This window comes from Podarcis bocagei (assembly GCF_964188305.1).
Source record: "Podarcis bocagei genome assembly, chromosome: 4".
NCBI classification, from domain to species: Eukaryota; Metazoa; Chordata; class Lepidosauria; order Squamata; family Lacertidae; genus Podarcis; species Podarcis bocagei.
In genome coordinates, this window is record NC_138128.1 from 7,460,983 (window position 1) to 7,474,740 (window position 13,758).

The window sequence follows — 13,758 nt, forward strand, 5'->3', positions numbered from 1 at the left end:
AACATTGTGTGTGCTGACTGAGAACAGTTGTGGACCACAGGTATGAAGTTTACGGCATGTAATGCCTTGAGAGAGAATATTATGAAAATGATTTACAGGTGGTACATGACCCCAGTCAAGCTTGCAAAAATCTATCATTTGCCCGATAATAAATGTTGGAAATGTAAAGAAACTGAAGGTACATTCTTTCACCTTTGGTGGACGTGCCCAAGGATTAAGGCTTTCTGGGAAATGATATATAATGAACTGAAAAAGGTAATGAGACGGAAACATGGAAGGTGCCTAAAGAAGCCAGGGTGGCTATCTAAAGAACTTTTAACTGAGTTAAGATTTAAAAAGGATGTGTACAAAAAATGGAAAAGGGGGGATACCACCAAAGAGGAATTCAAACAAATAGCCAGCACGTGTAGACACAAAGTCAGAAAAGCTAAAGCACAGAATGAACTCAGGCTTGCTAGAGAGGTTAAAAGCAACAAAAAAGGTTTTTATGGGTATGTTCGTAGCAAAAGGAAGAACAATACAGTGTGGTGTAGTGGTTAAGAGCGGTAGTCACGTAATCTGGGTAACCGGGTTCGCGTCTCCGCTCCTCCACATGCAGCTGCTGGGTGACCTTGGGCCAGTCACACTTCTCTGAAGTCTCTCAGCCCCACTCACCTCACAGAGTGTTTGTTGTCGGGGAGGAAGGGAAAGGAGATTGTTAGCCGCTTTGAGACTCCTGAAGGGGAGTGAAAGGCGGGATATCAAATCCAAACTCTTCTTCTTCTTCTTCTTCTTCTTCTTCTTCTTCTTCTTCTTCTTCTTCTTCTTCTTCAAAGAAACAGTGGGGTCACGCAGAGGAGAAGATGGTGAAATGCAAACAGCGGACACAGAAAAGGCTGAACTCCTCAATGCCTTCTTTGCCTCAGTCTTCTCCGATAAAGAAAACAATGCCCGACCTGAAGAATTTGGAGCAAATGATTCAGCAAAGGAAACACAGCCCAGAATAACTAAGGAGATAGTACAAGAATACTTGGCTAGTTTAGATGTATTCAAGTCTCCAGGGCCAGATGAACTGCATCCAAGAGTATTAAAAGAACTGGCAGATGTGATCTCAGAACCACTGGCAGTCATCTTTGAGAAATTCTGGAGAACAGGTGAAGTCCCGGCAGACTGGAGGAGGGCAAATGTTGTCCCTATTTTCAAAAAGGGGAAAAGAGAGGACCCAAATAATTACCGCCCAGTCAGTCTGACATCAATACCAGGGAAGATTCTGGAGCAGATCATTAAGCAAACAGTCTGTGAGCACCTAGAAAGGAATGCTGTGATCACCAATAGTCAGCATGGATTTCTGAAAAATAAGTCATGTCAGACTAACCTGATCTCGTTTTTTGACAGAATTACAAGCCTGGTAGATGAAGGGAACACAATGGATGTAGCCTACTGTAATGGGAAGTGGGGTTGCTTGTGCATAAACTGCAAACTGCTCCAAGCTGGTTGTATAGCTAAACCTTTCCCTGGTTTGACAGCCCTTACAACGCGACTGTCTCAGTCACTGGCATAATCCGTCAGTGGGAGTTTCCTAAATTTCCTCCAACATAAAAATTCCTTGATTCCAAGTCTCCTCCTAGATTCTCTGCGCGGAAGCTTTCTGCGCAGCGTGGGCGTGCCAAGCGGAGGTCCTGTGCTCTCTCCGCTGATTTCACTAGAACAGTCTCGGAGCCTCCCCTCCGCCGTACTCTCAGCCTCCCCTTTCTCCCTGGTGTCCCCTGGATTTCCTTCCCCAGCGGAAGCTCTCTCTCTCTCCTTGCTAGTTCCCTCCCCTGCATCATTGGAGCGTCTTACCTCTCCTCTCGCCTCTGATGGCAGTTCCCTGACATCCACCTCCCTCCCAGGGCCCTCCCCCTCCCCCGTCCATTGCTCGGACGGCAACGCGGGAAACCCCGGGAAGTAGCTATCTCCTTCCTCAGAAGATTCAAACACCGCTCTCCACCTGCTGCTGTCTCTTTCCACTGCCCAATCTCCCCAGTCGGATTCCTCTCCCTCGGATGCCCCTCCTTCCTCCTCTTCGGAGGCGGGCCATCCCCCAAACACTTCTTCATCATCCGTGGTGCTAAATTGCTCCTCCCAGAACCTTCCAAGTGGTTTGGGCTTCCTTGGGAACCTGCGGTGAAACTCCTCCTGCAGATACTCATCCCTGATTTCTTCTGCAGGAACCCAAGTGTTTTCCGACTCTGGTTCCCCTTCCCAAGCCACTAAATATTCCACCCTTCTCCCTCTCCACCTTGAATCGAGAATTTCCGCTGCTTGACCACTAAGTTCCCTTTCCTCCACACGTGGATGCATGGGGATTTCTCTTTCTCGCCCCAGAAATTCCCTCCCTTCCCGGTATGGTGAGAGTAAGGACCTGTGAAACACTGGGTGCAGTTTCATGTTGGTGGGCAATTTGAGTCTAAAGGTCACAGGATTCACCTGTTGTGTTACCTCAAAGGGTCCCAGTCGCCTTGGCCGTAATTTCTTACACCCCCCTTTGAACGGTAACCCTTGGGTTGACAACCACACCTGGTCCCCAACCCTTATTGTCTCCCCTTCTCTGCGGTGCTTGTCTGCCTGCCTCTTCTATACTTCCTTAGCCCTCTCTAGGTTAACCTTAAGTTGTTGGTGTAAAGCTTCCATTTCTTCCACAAATTGTTCGGCCGCCGGCACACTCCACCTCCCCTCTCCCTCCCCTGGGAAGGCCCTGGGGTGACACCCATAATTGGCCATGAACGGACTCATCCCCGTGGACACATGTTCAGCGTTATTGTATGCAAATTCGGCCAGCGCTAGTTTTTCCACCCAATCGTTCTCCCTTTCATTGACGTAGCTGCGTAGGTACTGTTGAAGTATGCTATTAGCTCTTTCTGCTTGTCCGTTGGTCTCCGGGTGTCTGGCCGTCGAGAAGCTCACTTCGATGTCCAGCAGGCTCATGAGCTTTTTCCAGAATCTGGAAGTAAATTGCCTGCCTCTGTCAGACAAAACCCTCAAGGGGGCGCCATGCAACCTGAAGACATGATCTACAAACAGCCTAGCTGTTTCCTCTGCTGTCACTGCATGCGAGCAAGCAATAAAATGGCACATTTTGGTCATCAAGTCAACTACCACCATGACCGCTGTTTTCCCCCTGGACTTGGGTAAATCGGTCATAAAATCAATGGATACCACCTCCCATGGCCTTTCCGAGGTGGGTAAGGGCTCCAGTAACCCCGCGGGTGCTGCCTTCTCCCCTTTAGCCCTCTGGCAGCGCTCGCACCCCCGTACGTATTCCCGCACATCTTCCCTCACTCTTGGCCACCAGAACTGCCTGGTGACAAGCAACATGGTTTTGTGTTGACCAAAATGTCCCACCGTGGGGTTATCATGTAGCTGTTTGAGTACTCTTCTCCTCAAGTCCCCTTCTGGTATGTACAATGCTCCCTTATAGTACAGAGCCCCCTCCTTTTCCTCAAAACCCCCCTGATTTTCATCTGAGTCTCATATCTCCCTGATTTTAGTTTGTGCGTACTCGTCATTCCTCGTCAACCCGGCTAGTTCTTGTTTCCCTACCAACACTCCCCCACACACCCATCGGTCCTCGGGTATAACATGTCGTGCTTCCGGCGCTCCCTCTCCTTCCAAGTACTCTGGTTTATGGGAGAGGGCATCTGCCCTGACATTTTCCTTTCCCGGCACGTACTGAATTTCAAAGAAGAACTTGGAAAACTCCAGTGCCCATCGCACCTGTCTTTGGTTGAGAACTCGTGCAGTCCTCCAATATTCCAGGTTCTTATGGCCCGTGCACACCTGGATAATGTGCTGCGCACCTATTAGAAAATGTCTCCAATGTCGAAAGGCTTCATGAATTGCAAGCAGTTCCCGATCATACACCGTGTAGTTCTGTTCTGACTTGTTCAGCTTCCTTGAAAAAAAAGCACACGGCTTCCACTCTGATCGATTTCCTGGCTGGAGCAATACGGCTACCACCGCTCTGTCTGACGTGTCTGTTTCCAATCTCATAGGCTTCTGCAGATCCACGTGTAAGAGTTGCTCTTCCGAAGCGAACGCCCTCTTTAGCTTTTCAAAAGACTGCTGAGCCACTTCTGTCCATTCAAACTTCTTCTTGCTGCTGAGACAATCGGTTATGGGTGCTGTTAAGTGGGCGAAGTTCTTGATAAACTTTCTATAGAAGTTTCCAAACCCCAGGAACCTCTGCACTTCCGTCCGGGTCTTGGGAGTCTTCCATTCTAGTACTGCCTGCACCTTGCCTGGGTCCATGGCTAAGCCTTTGTCCGACAACCTGTAGCCCAGGAACTCAACCTCTCGGGCGTGGAATTGGCATTTCTCCAGCTTGACCCACAGCTGGTCTCCTGCAGCCTTTTCAGCACTTCCCTGACATCCTTAACATGCTGCTCCTCGTTTTCCGAGTAGATTAGCACGTCGTCTAGGAAAGCCACGCAATTCTTGTACAGCAGGGACCCCAACACGTGGTGCATGAAAGCTTGAAAGCAGGACGAACCTGATTGTAATCCGAAGGGCATAACTAAATACTCAAAGGCCCCCAGAGGGGTGAACATAGTGGTTTTCCATTCGTCCCCCTCTCTCATCCTTATCAAATTGTACGCCCCCCGAAGGTCCAGCTTGGTAAAGACCTTCCCTTTCCTTACCCTGGCCAAAATGTCATCAATTCTGGGCATTGGGAAGGTCACTGGTTCCGATAACCGGTTGACCGACCTGTAATCTACGACCAATCGGGGCTCTTTGGAGTCTCTTTTGTCCACAAAGAACACTGGACTGCCCCCCACCGCCCTTGATTCTCGTATGAAGCCCCTCTTCAGGTTCTTGTCAATGAACTTCGGCAACTCCTGAATCTCCCTGTCTGACATGGCGTACAGCTTACCCACTGGTAACTGAGCCCCTGGGAGTAGGTTGATCTGACAGTCAAAGGGCCTCTGAGGGAGTAGTCTATCCACCTCTTTCTCACTGAAGACTTCTTCCAGGTCTGCATACTGAGGTGGTACTCTCCCCTTTTCTCCCACCACCATCCCTGCCACCCTGGCTACTGCCATCCTCGGGGTTTCCCCTTCGTGGCAGTGCTCTACGCAGTAAGCTGACCCAAAGGTGACTGTCCGCTGGTGCCACCCCACTACTGGATCGTGCAGTGCCAGCCAGCTCATTCCCAGTATGATTGGTGGCCCGGCTAATGTGGCAACGTGAAAGGCAATTGTCTCAGTGTGTCTGGAGACCCTCATTTTCATGGGAGGGTGGGTCACTCCCCCCCCAAGAGTTCTCTTCCATCAATGCTTGTTACTTGCAAAGGGTGTTCTAGAGGCACCACGTGGAGCTGGTGTTCTAGTGCAAAATCCCTGCTAAAGAAGTTGCAAGAGCTGCCAGAATCCAGCAATGCCTTCACCTTAATAGGGTGTCCGTTAGGGAGTTCTAGCACCACCTCTATGGCTATGGCTGCCCGGGGGGGTCTGGCTTGGGCACATTTACTGGTTGCTCGCCTGGCTGCTGTGCCCGCTCTCCTGCTGCCAAGCATTGCCGTTTCCCTGCTCCTGCTCACCACCAGCTGCCCCCACCATTCCTTGCCACGCCTTTCTCTGAGGGCAGACTCTGGCAAAATGTCCCGGCTGCTGGCAGAGAAAACACTTCTTGGTCATTTTCCCCTCCTTCTTGAGAACTTCGCTGGAGTTTGAACCCCTCCCCCCCGCGCGCGCGCACTCCTCCAATTTCCATTGGTTCCGCGGGCGGCGCAGGTTGCTCTGGCACGTCTGGAATGCGGTTGTCATGCCAACGCTCTGCTCTCCCTTCCCGCCTTTCCAGCGCGCGCGCCTCTTGGCGTACTCCCACAGCAAGTGCCATTTTAGTCAGCTGGTCCATCGATTACGGGCGGGGCGAGTGGGAAAGTTCATCTTTTACCCAAGGGGATAAGCCTTCCTCAAATAACATTTGCACTGGTTCTGAACCCAGTTCCCACCCGAGTTTGTGGATAAGCATTGCAAATCGTGACCAGTACTCTATCACTGATGGGTTCCCTTGTTTGCACACCATCAGTTCTTTGCGCGTCACGCTTTGCTCCACATCACTCGAGAACGTATGGTCCATGGCGCTAAAAATTTTTCTCAAGTCCTTTAAGGCAGCATTCTCCGATGCCATTAAGGGCCTAATCCATTCTCTGGCCCCTCCTTCCAGATGCCCTATCACAAAAGTGACTCTCCCCCCATCGTCTACAAAATCCTCATACTGCAGATCCAGCGCGTATTGCAATTCTGTCTTAAATGCATTATAGTCTCTGGGATTGCCTGCAAACTTCTGCACTAGTCGCGGTACCTTCCTTGCGATGGGGGTGGGCTTCCCCTGGGCATCCTGAGTCCGCCTTTCCTCCAGCCGTGCCGCTAGTATAGCCAGTTGCTGCTCCAAATCTCTGTTTCTCTCCTCGAGAGTTGGTTCTCTCCTGGCCCCCTCTCCGGCACCTGCTCCTTTGGTTTGACTCATGATGCTGCCTCTGCTGCTATGCGCACAAGCAACTGAGGGATTGACGGATTGCTGTAGTGGGAATTGGGGTTGCTTGTGCGTAAACTGCAAACTGCTCCAAGCTGGTTGTATAGCTAAACCTTTCCCTGGTTTGACAGCCCTTACAACGCGACTGTCTCAGTCACTGGCAGAATCCGTCAGTGGGTGTTTCCTAAATTTCCTCCAACATAAAAATTCCTTGACGCCAAGTCTCCTCCTAGATTCTCTGCGCGGAAGCTTTCTGCGCAGCGTGGGCGTGCCAAGCGGAGGTCCTGTGCTCTCTCCGCTGATTTCACTGGAAGAGTCTCGGAGCCTCCCCTCCGCCGTACTCTCAGCCTCCCCTTTCTCCCTGGTGTCCCCTGGATTTCCTTCCCCAGCGGAAGCTCTCTCTCTCCTTGCTAGTTCCCTCCCCTGCATCATTGGAGCGTCTTACCTCTCCTCTCGACTCTGATGGCAGTTCCCTGACACCTACCTTGATTTCAGCAAGGCATTTGACAAGGTGCCCCATGATATTCTTGTAAAGAAGCTGGTAAAATGCGGTCTTGACTATGCTACCACTCAGTGGATTTGTAACTGGCTGACTGACCGAACCCAAAGGGTGCTCATCAATGGTTCCTCTTCATCCTGGAGAAGAGTGACTAGTGGGGTGCCACAGGGTTCTGTCTTGGGCCCGGTCTTATTCAACATCTTTTTCAACGACTTGGATGATGGACTCAAGGGCATCCTGATCAAATTTGCAGATGACACCAAACTGGGAGGGGTGGCTAACACCCCAGAGGACAGGATCACACTTCAAAACGACCTTGACAGATTAGAGAACTGGGCAAGAACAAACAAGATGAATTTTAACAGGGAAATGCAATGGATCCAAACTACAAGAAAGAAGATTCCACCTAAACATTAGGAAGAACTTCCTGACAGTAAGAGCTGTTCGACAGTGGAATTTGCTGCCAAGGAGTGTGGTGGAGTGTCCTTCTTTGGAGGTCTTTAAGCAGAGGCTTGACAACCATATGTCAGGAGTGCTCTGATGGTGTTTCCTGCTTGGCAGGGGGTTGGACTCGATGGCCCTTGTGGTCTCTTCCAACTCTATGATTCTATGATTCTATATTGTTCTCCAAAGTCTCTTTGTCCCCTTTAACTCCACTTTCCATTTCATTCTTCTGTTTTGTTAGCTTTTGGGTGGTTGCTTCCTTACCCATCTCAGCTGTTTCTCCTTGTTAAAATGTTACACACACACACACACACACACCAATTGCTCAGTGTTCCTCCATCCCTCCATTATTCCTAAAGCCACAGTTATCTCAGTTTTCCATCATCTCCATTTACTCAAACTTCTGCCATTGAAGGAAAGGCTAGTGGAAGTCAGGGGAATGTCTGTTTCAAACTTCTCCCCCTTCCATTCCTTAACTGGGATAAAGGATGTGAAGCCTTCAAATATTGCATAGTGCCTCCACACAACCTATTTCACTCCTGATACCATGCATGGTTCACGTTCCAGGTTCCGGGTTCAATGTAGTGATTTAGAAGAGATATTTTATTAAAAAGCACACATGTACAGTATCCATCAAAGAAACTTAACATTCTTCAACTGGAGAAGCCGATAGCTTGCTCTGAGTAGTCTACTCATCTTAAAGATACAATAACATAGCATGGGGGGTGTTAGAAGGGGGCTGCAGAAGAGGGAGAGGGGAGGAGGTGTGGGAAGTGTGTGTAAGGGAGATTTGAGAAAAGGAAGAGGAGGGGGAGGAGAAAAGGGAGCAAGAGTAAGAATGGGGATGCAAAGAAAGTTGTCAAAAAGGAGGGAGTAAGGAGGCATTGGGAGAGGGATGAAGATGATAGCAAGGGGCATGAAAGGGCCTAAAGAAAAGGAGGAGATGGGGTGAAGGGGAAAACAGATGCAAAGCAGAGCTGCAGAAAATAAGAGAGAATTGGCTTCAGAAATGGAGCTGCGAAGGTGAAAAGAGACCTCAGTAGTTGCATGGGATGAGATGGGAAGGGAAGGGGAAATGCTAGGGGGTTCATGTGTCAGGAGTGGCCAAGGGGTCACCAAGTGCAGGAAGCAGGGGTGCAGCCCCTAATATTTTCCTATCTTCTTATGTGTTGCAGCGGGGAACTGCACAGAGTTTATAAGGATGGGGATGTGCTGTAGTCGCTATTACAGCCTTTTGATTGAGCTCTTTGACTCCTTCTGGCAGCTGAAAACTGAATGCCCTCAGCAGGCTGGTCAGGAAGATGAATATTTCGATCTTTGCCATCTGCATTCCCAAACAAATGCGAGCCCCTGAAGAGGAGACAAGAAGAAGGCAGCAAGTGAGCAATAATTTACTTTCCCATGTTCATTGCTTTGTAGCTATAAACATTCTGCATAACACTTTGGCAAAATAGACATAGTTAGGATAGGGAAAACATCAAGGCTGCTGTCAATTTTCTAGCCTGGTCAGTGCTAACCTTTCTTTCTTCTTGCTATACTTATGTTTTGTTCTGTAATTTGAAGTTCCCAATCTCATATCAAGGAAGATACATTCAGGAAGAGGATGGATTGAAGATGAAGGGTCCTGTGGGAGGGGCAGGGCAGAGAGCATCTCCCAGGGCTAGAAGCCAGTGTAAGAGGGTCTAGCTCCCAGTGAGAACTGGGAGGGCTAACTTTTCTGTGTGCAGAATAAGGGTGAAGATTTAATTTTGATAGAGGACCCTGTTATTTCCTTTATTTCTTTTCAATCTTTTCTTCCTTTCCTATTTTTCTTTCTATTTTCCCTTTTAGATTAGCATGGTTTTTATTGCGTCTCACGTAGAAAACTTTCAATAAAACTTGATTTTAAAAAATTAAAGGAAAACTTTGGTCAACTGCCCAAATCAGCAATGCAGAAAGGGATTAAGACCATGAGCAAACTGTCCTGCCAGATTTCTCTTTCTCGCAGCCCTGCACCACAGCGGGTACGGAGGGGAAAGGAGCACAGCACGTGTCCCTCAAACAGCACATTCGCTTTCCCACCTCAGCTGGAACGGACCATTGGGAATCTCGGACATAGGGGATCCTGCTGCTGCTGTGAATGCTCCCACCAGTAGCAGGACGCTGCTTGCCTCCCTGGCTGCTTAAGAGTGCTTCTCTCCCTTTCCCCTTTCTCACTTTCGCACCCACCCCTCTGCCTTTCTCACTTCCTGGTTTTTGCGAGACTTCTGAAGAATGCATGCTCCAATCGCATGGCTGAATCGTTACCTTAGGGTAGCAGCCAAGCAGGGCAGGGTGATCGCTCCAAGGGTGGATCGAGCGCTTGGATGGGGAACGAAAAGAAAAAAAGGGGGTGGAGAGGAACAGGCGGGAGAGGAGAGAGTGCCTTGAGCATCAATTGTTAAGTTATTATGCTTCTGTGTGTGAATTCTGCGGACACGCACAAACGCGCCCTTGCGCAAACTGGCTAACATACAAATCAGCCCCGTAATCTCCTCTCTGAAATGAAACATTCCAAGCAGGGAGGCTCATCGGCAATCCAGTAGCCTGAGAAAGGGAAAGGTTTTGTTTCCGACTGCAATCTATTTATATGGAATTGCACAGTGCAAACGGCAATGCTAGCTGTTTATGCTTTTCCTCATGCAATGTGAATAGAAATATTGTTTTGCAAGGTGGAATAGCCTTTGCACAGAGAAAGAGGGAGGGGGGAGTCCAACACTTACAATTCGAGCAGAAAATAGGCTGGTAGTCAACTAAGCTTTACTCAGAGTAGACCCATTAAAATGAAGGACTATGACTAAGTCAGGTCCATTAATGTCAACAGTTGACCTTCTCTGAGCTGACTACTGTCCAGAGTTTCTTTCAGACGAATAGACTGTGATCCTGGGTCCTAGTATGGCTCCACTGAAGGAGGGAGAAACATGGACTCTGTTGATGTGCATGAGCTAATTTAATATGAAACATTCACTGAAAGCAAAACCTCTTTTGAGAATAAAAGTCCTATATGTTTCTGAAAGGTCATGTTCATGCCTTAGAATCTAAGGTGGCCCCCAGATGTTGGTGGGTTCCAACTCCCATCAGGCCCAGATAGCACAGCCAAAGGCAGGGATGATGGGTGTTGTAGTCCAACAGCATCTGAAGAGCCTACAAAAGCAAAGCAGGTCTGGTCTGATCAGATGTTTTCAAACTTGCTGAATACTCAGTGCCTATTGAACCAATGATATCTGTAGTCATTATTTAGCACTTGAATACTGTGAATCTAATCCACAAATATCCTTGCAATAATCAGGTCAGTCAAGCCCCAAGCCAGTATCCCAAGACCCAAGCATATCTGTAGAAATAGTTGAGCTCAGTTTCCTAAACCCTTCTCTGACACCATCCAGCTACACATATTCTGGAAACAAAAGTTACTGAAACAATTTGTTGTTCCATACTGTCAGGGAACTGACATCGGAGTGAGAGGCGAAGGGGAGGCTCCCAGATGATGCTGGCGAAGGACCCAGCAGCAGGGGGAGAAACAGCTCAGTAGAGGGGGAAGCCAATCAGCGCAACACCAGGGATAAAGGGGGGCAGACGGGGGAATTGGAGAGAGGGCTCCAGGACTCTTCACTGGACATCAGTGAGGAGAGCCCAGGTCCCCCGCTACCCACGCCTTCCCTGCGCAGAAGACTCCCACACAGTGAGAGGAGGGGGAGACAGCGTGTCAAACAACTTTTATGTTGGAAGAGGTTCAAGAAACGCCCACTGACGGATTCTGCCAGTGACTGAGGCATCCACGAGGACAAGGGGCTGTGCAGTCAGAAAGATTTAACAAGGCAAATTAACCGAGAAAGGCACCAGTTTACGCACAAGTAACTCATACCTATTACAGCAATCCGTCAGTCCCTGAAAGTTGCTCTTGCACAGCAGCAGGCAGGTAGCATCATGAGCAAGACCGGAGGAGCGAACGCCCAGGAGGGAGCAGCTGGAGGGCAAACTCTGGTGGAGAGGAACCGCCATCCTGACGGCGCGGCTGGATGAAAGGCGATCTCAAGATGCACAGGTCAGGCCCACCCCCATGGCAAGGAAGGTACCGGGACTGGTGCACAAATTTGGAGGGAACCCGCAGGAATATAGTGCGTTCCGAACGGAAATAGAGTACGCCTTGAAACTGCAGGATGACGATTTTGAAGACGATGGGGCGAGGGTGGCATATGTCGTGGGTCACCTGCAAGATGGGGCCAGGGAATGGATCAGGCCCCTTATGGCGACGCAGAATGCCGCCATGCAGGACCTGAGGAAATTCTTTCAGGAGATGGACGCAATGTTTTCCAGTGATGTACAGCAAAGTGTGACTAAGCGGGAACTGATGAACTGTAAACAGGGGAACCAGTCAGTTAGAGACTACTGGTCGCGCTTTGCCATGATAGTTCACCGCCTCGGGTGGCAAGTGGACTCTGAACCCATACAAATGTTATTCGAGGAGGGGTTATCCCCTACGGTGAAGGATGAGCTTTCCCGTGCACCCCGCCCACAGGGGATGGATCAGCTGACCAAGGCTGTGCTTGCGATTGGCGTACGGCAGGAAGCGCGGCCCCAGGAGAGGCGGGAAGGGAGAGAGCAACGTTGCCATGACTACCACATTCCTGAGATACCAAAGCAGCCTTTCCCGCCAGTGGAGCCAATGGAAATAGATGGGGCGCGCGCGCGGGAAGTTTCAAACGCCAGCGAAGGGCGCAAAAAGGAGGGAAAGGATTGGAAAACCACCAAGAAGTGTTTCCTTTGCCAGCGGCCAGGACATTTTGCCAGAGCCTGCCCTCAAAGAAAGGCCTGGCAAGGAATGGTGGGAGCCGCAGGGGGTGAGGAGGAGGTGGTAAAGGAACAGGAACAGGGAAACGGGAACGCTTGGCTGCCACTCAAGGGGCACAGCAGCCAGGCCAGCAACCAGTAAAAGTGCCCAAACCAGACCCCCCCAAGGCAGCAATAGCCATCGAAGTGGTGCTAGAACTCCCGAACGGGCACCCAGTCAAGGTGAAAGGGATGCTGGATTCAGGCAGCTCCTGTAATTTCTTCAGCAAAGACTTTGCATTAGAGCACAGCTCCACTTGCTACCTTTGGATTTCCCCTTGCAAGTAACCACCATTGATGGCAGGGAGCTTCTAGGAGGGGAAGTGACACACCAAACCCCACCAATGAGAATGAGGGTGTCCAGGCACTCAGAGACCATTGCCTTCCACGTCGCCTCACTAGCAGGGCCCCCAATAATATTAGGGATGAGCTGGCTGGCATAACATGATCCAGTGGTGGCGTGGCATCAGAGGACAGTCACCTTTGGGTCCGCTTACTGCCTAGAACACTGTCTAGGAGGAGAAATCCCAAGGATGAGCGTGGCCACAGTGGCTGGGATGGCTGTGGAGCGGAAGGGAGAGGTGCCACCGCAATATGCAGATCTGCGGGAGGTCTTCAGCGAGAAGGAGGCAGATAGACTGCCACCCCATAGGCCCTTTGACTGCCAGATCAACTTGCTCCCGGGGGCTCAGCTGCCAGTGGGTAAGCTGTATGCCATGTCGGACAGGGAGATGAAGGAGTTGCAGGAATTTATTGACAAGAACCTGAAAAGAGGCTTCATAAGAGAATCAAAAGCGGTGGGGTGCAGACCGGTGTTCTTTGTGGACAAAAAGGACACCAATAAACCCAGGCTCGTTGTGGACTATAGGGCCGTCAATTTGGTGTCGGAACCCGTGACCTTCCCAATGCCCAGGATTGACGCCATTTTAACGCGAGTGAGGAAAGGGAAAAATTTTACCAAGCTGGACCTGAGGGGCGCATACAATTTGATCAGGATGAGGGAGGGGGACGAATGGGAGACCACAATGTTCACACCCCTAGGGGCCTTTGAGTACTTAGTTATGCCTTTTGGATTACAGTCAGGCTCCGCCTGTTTTCAAGCTTTCATGCACCACGTGTTGGGGTCTCTGCTGTACAAGAACTGCGTAGCCTTCTTGGACAACGTCTTAATCTATTCGGACAACGAGGAACAACATGTTAGAGACGTCAGGGAAGTGCTACAACGGCTGCAGAAGCACCAGTTGTGGGTCAAGCTGGAAAAATGTCAGTTTCACGCCAGAGAAGTCGAGTTTCTGGGGTACAAGTTGTCTGACAAGGGCCTAGCGATGGACCCAAGCAAGGTGCAGGCAGTGCTGGAGTGAAAGGCTCCCAAAACATGGAAGGACGTGCAGAGATTCCTAGGGTTCAGCAACTTCTACAGGAAGTTCATCAAGAACTTCGCCCACTTGACAGTGCCCATCACGGATTGTCTCAGT

General features: G+C 50.0%; 1 protein-coding gene across 3 annotated transcripts in view; it reads right to left on the reverse strand.

Moving 5' to 3' along the window:
* LOC308584999 (cytochrome P450 2J2-like) overlaps nucleotides 1-13,758 on the reverse strand; it is a 72,432-nt gene that overhangs the window by 29,253 nt on the left and 29,421 nt on the right. The window contains exon 9 of one of the 3 annotated variants that reach the window (XM_081190423.1): nucleotides 8,293-8,788. The exons of the other annotated variants lie outside the window; for them this stretch is intronic. Coding sequence (XP_081046549.1) covers nucleotides 8,601-8,788 — 188 coding nt within the window. The 3' untranslated portion in view covers nucleotides 8,293-8,600. Of the gene's footprint in view, nucleotides 1-8,292; nucleotides 8,789-13,758 lie in introns of those variants that run through there. 3 annotated transcript variants of the gene reach the window in all.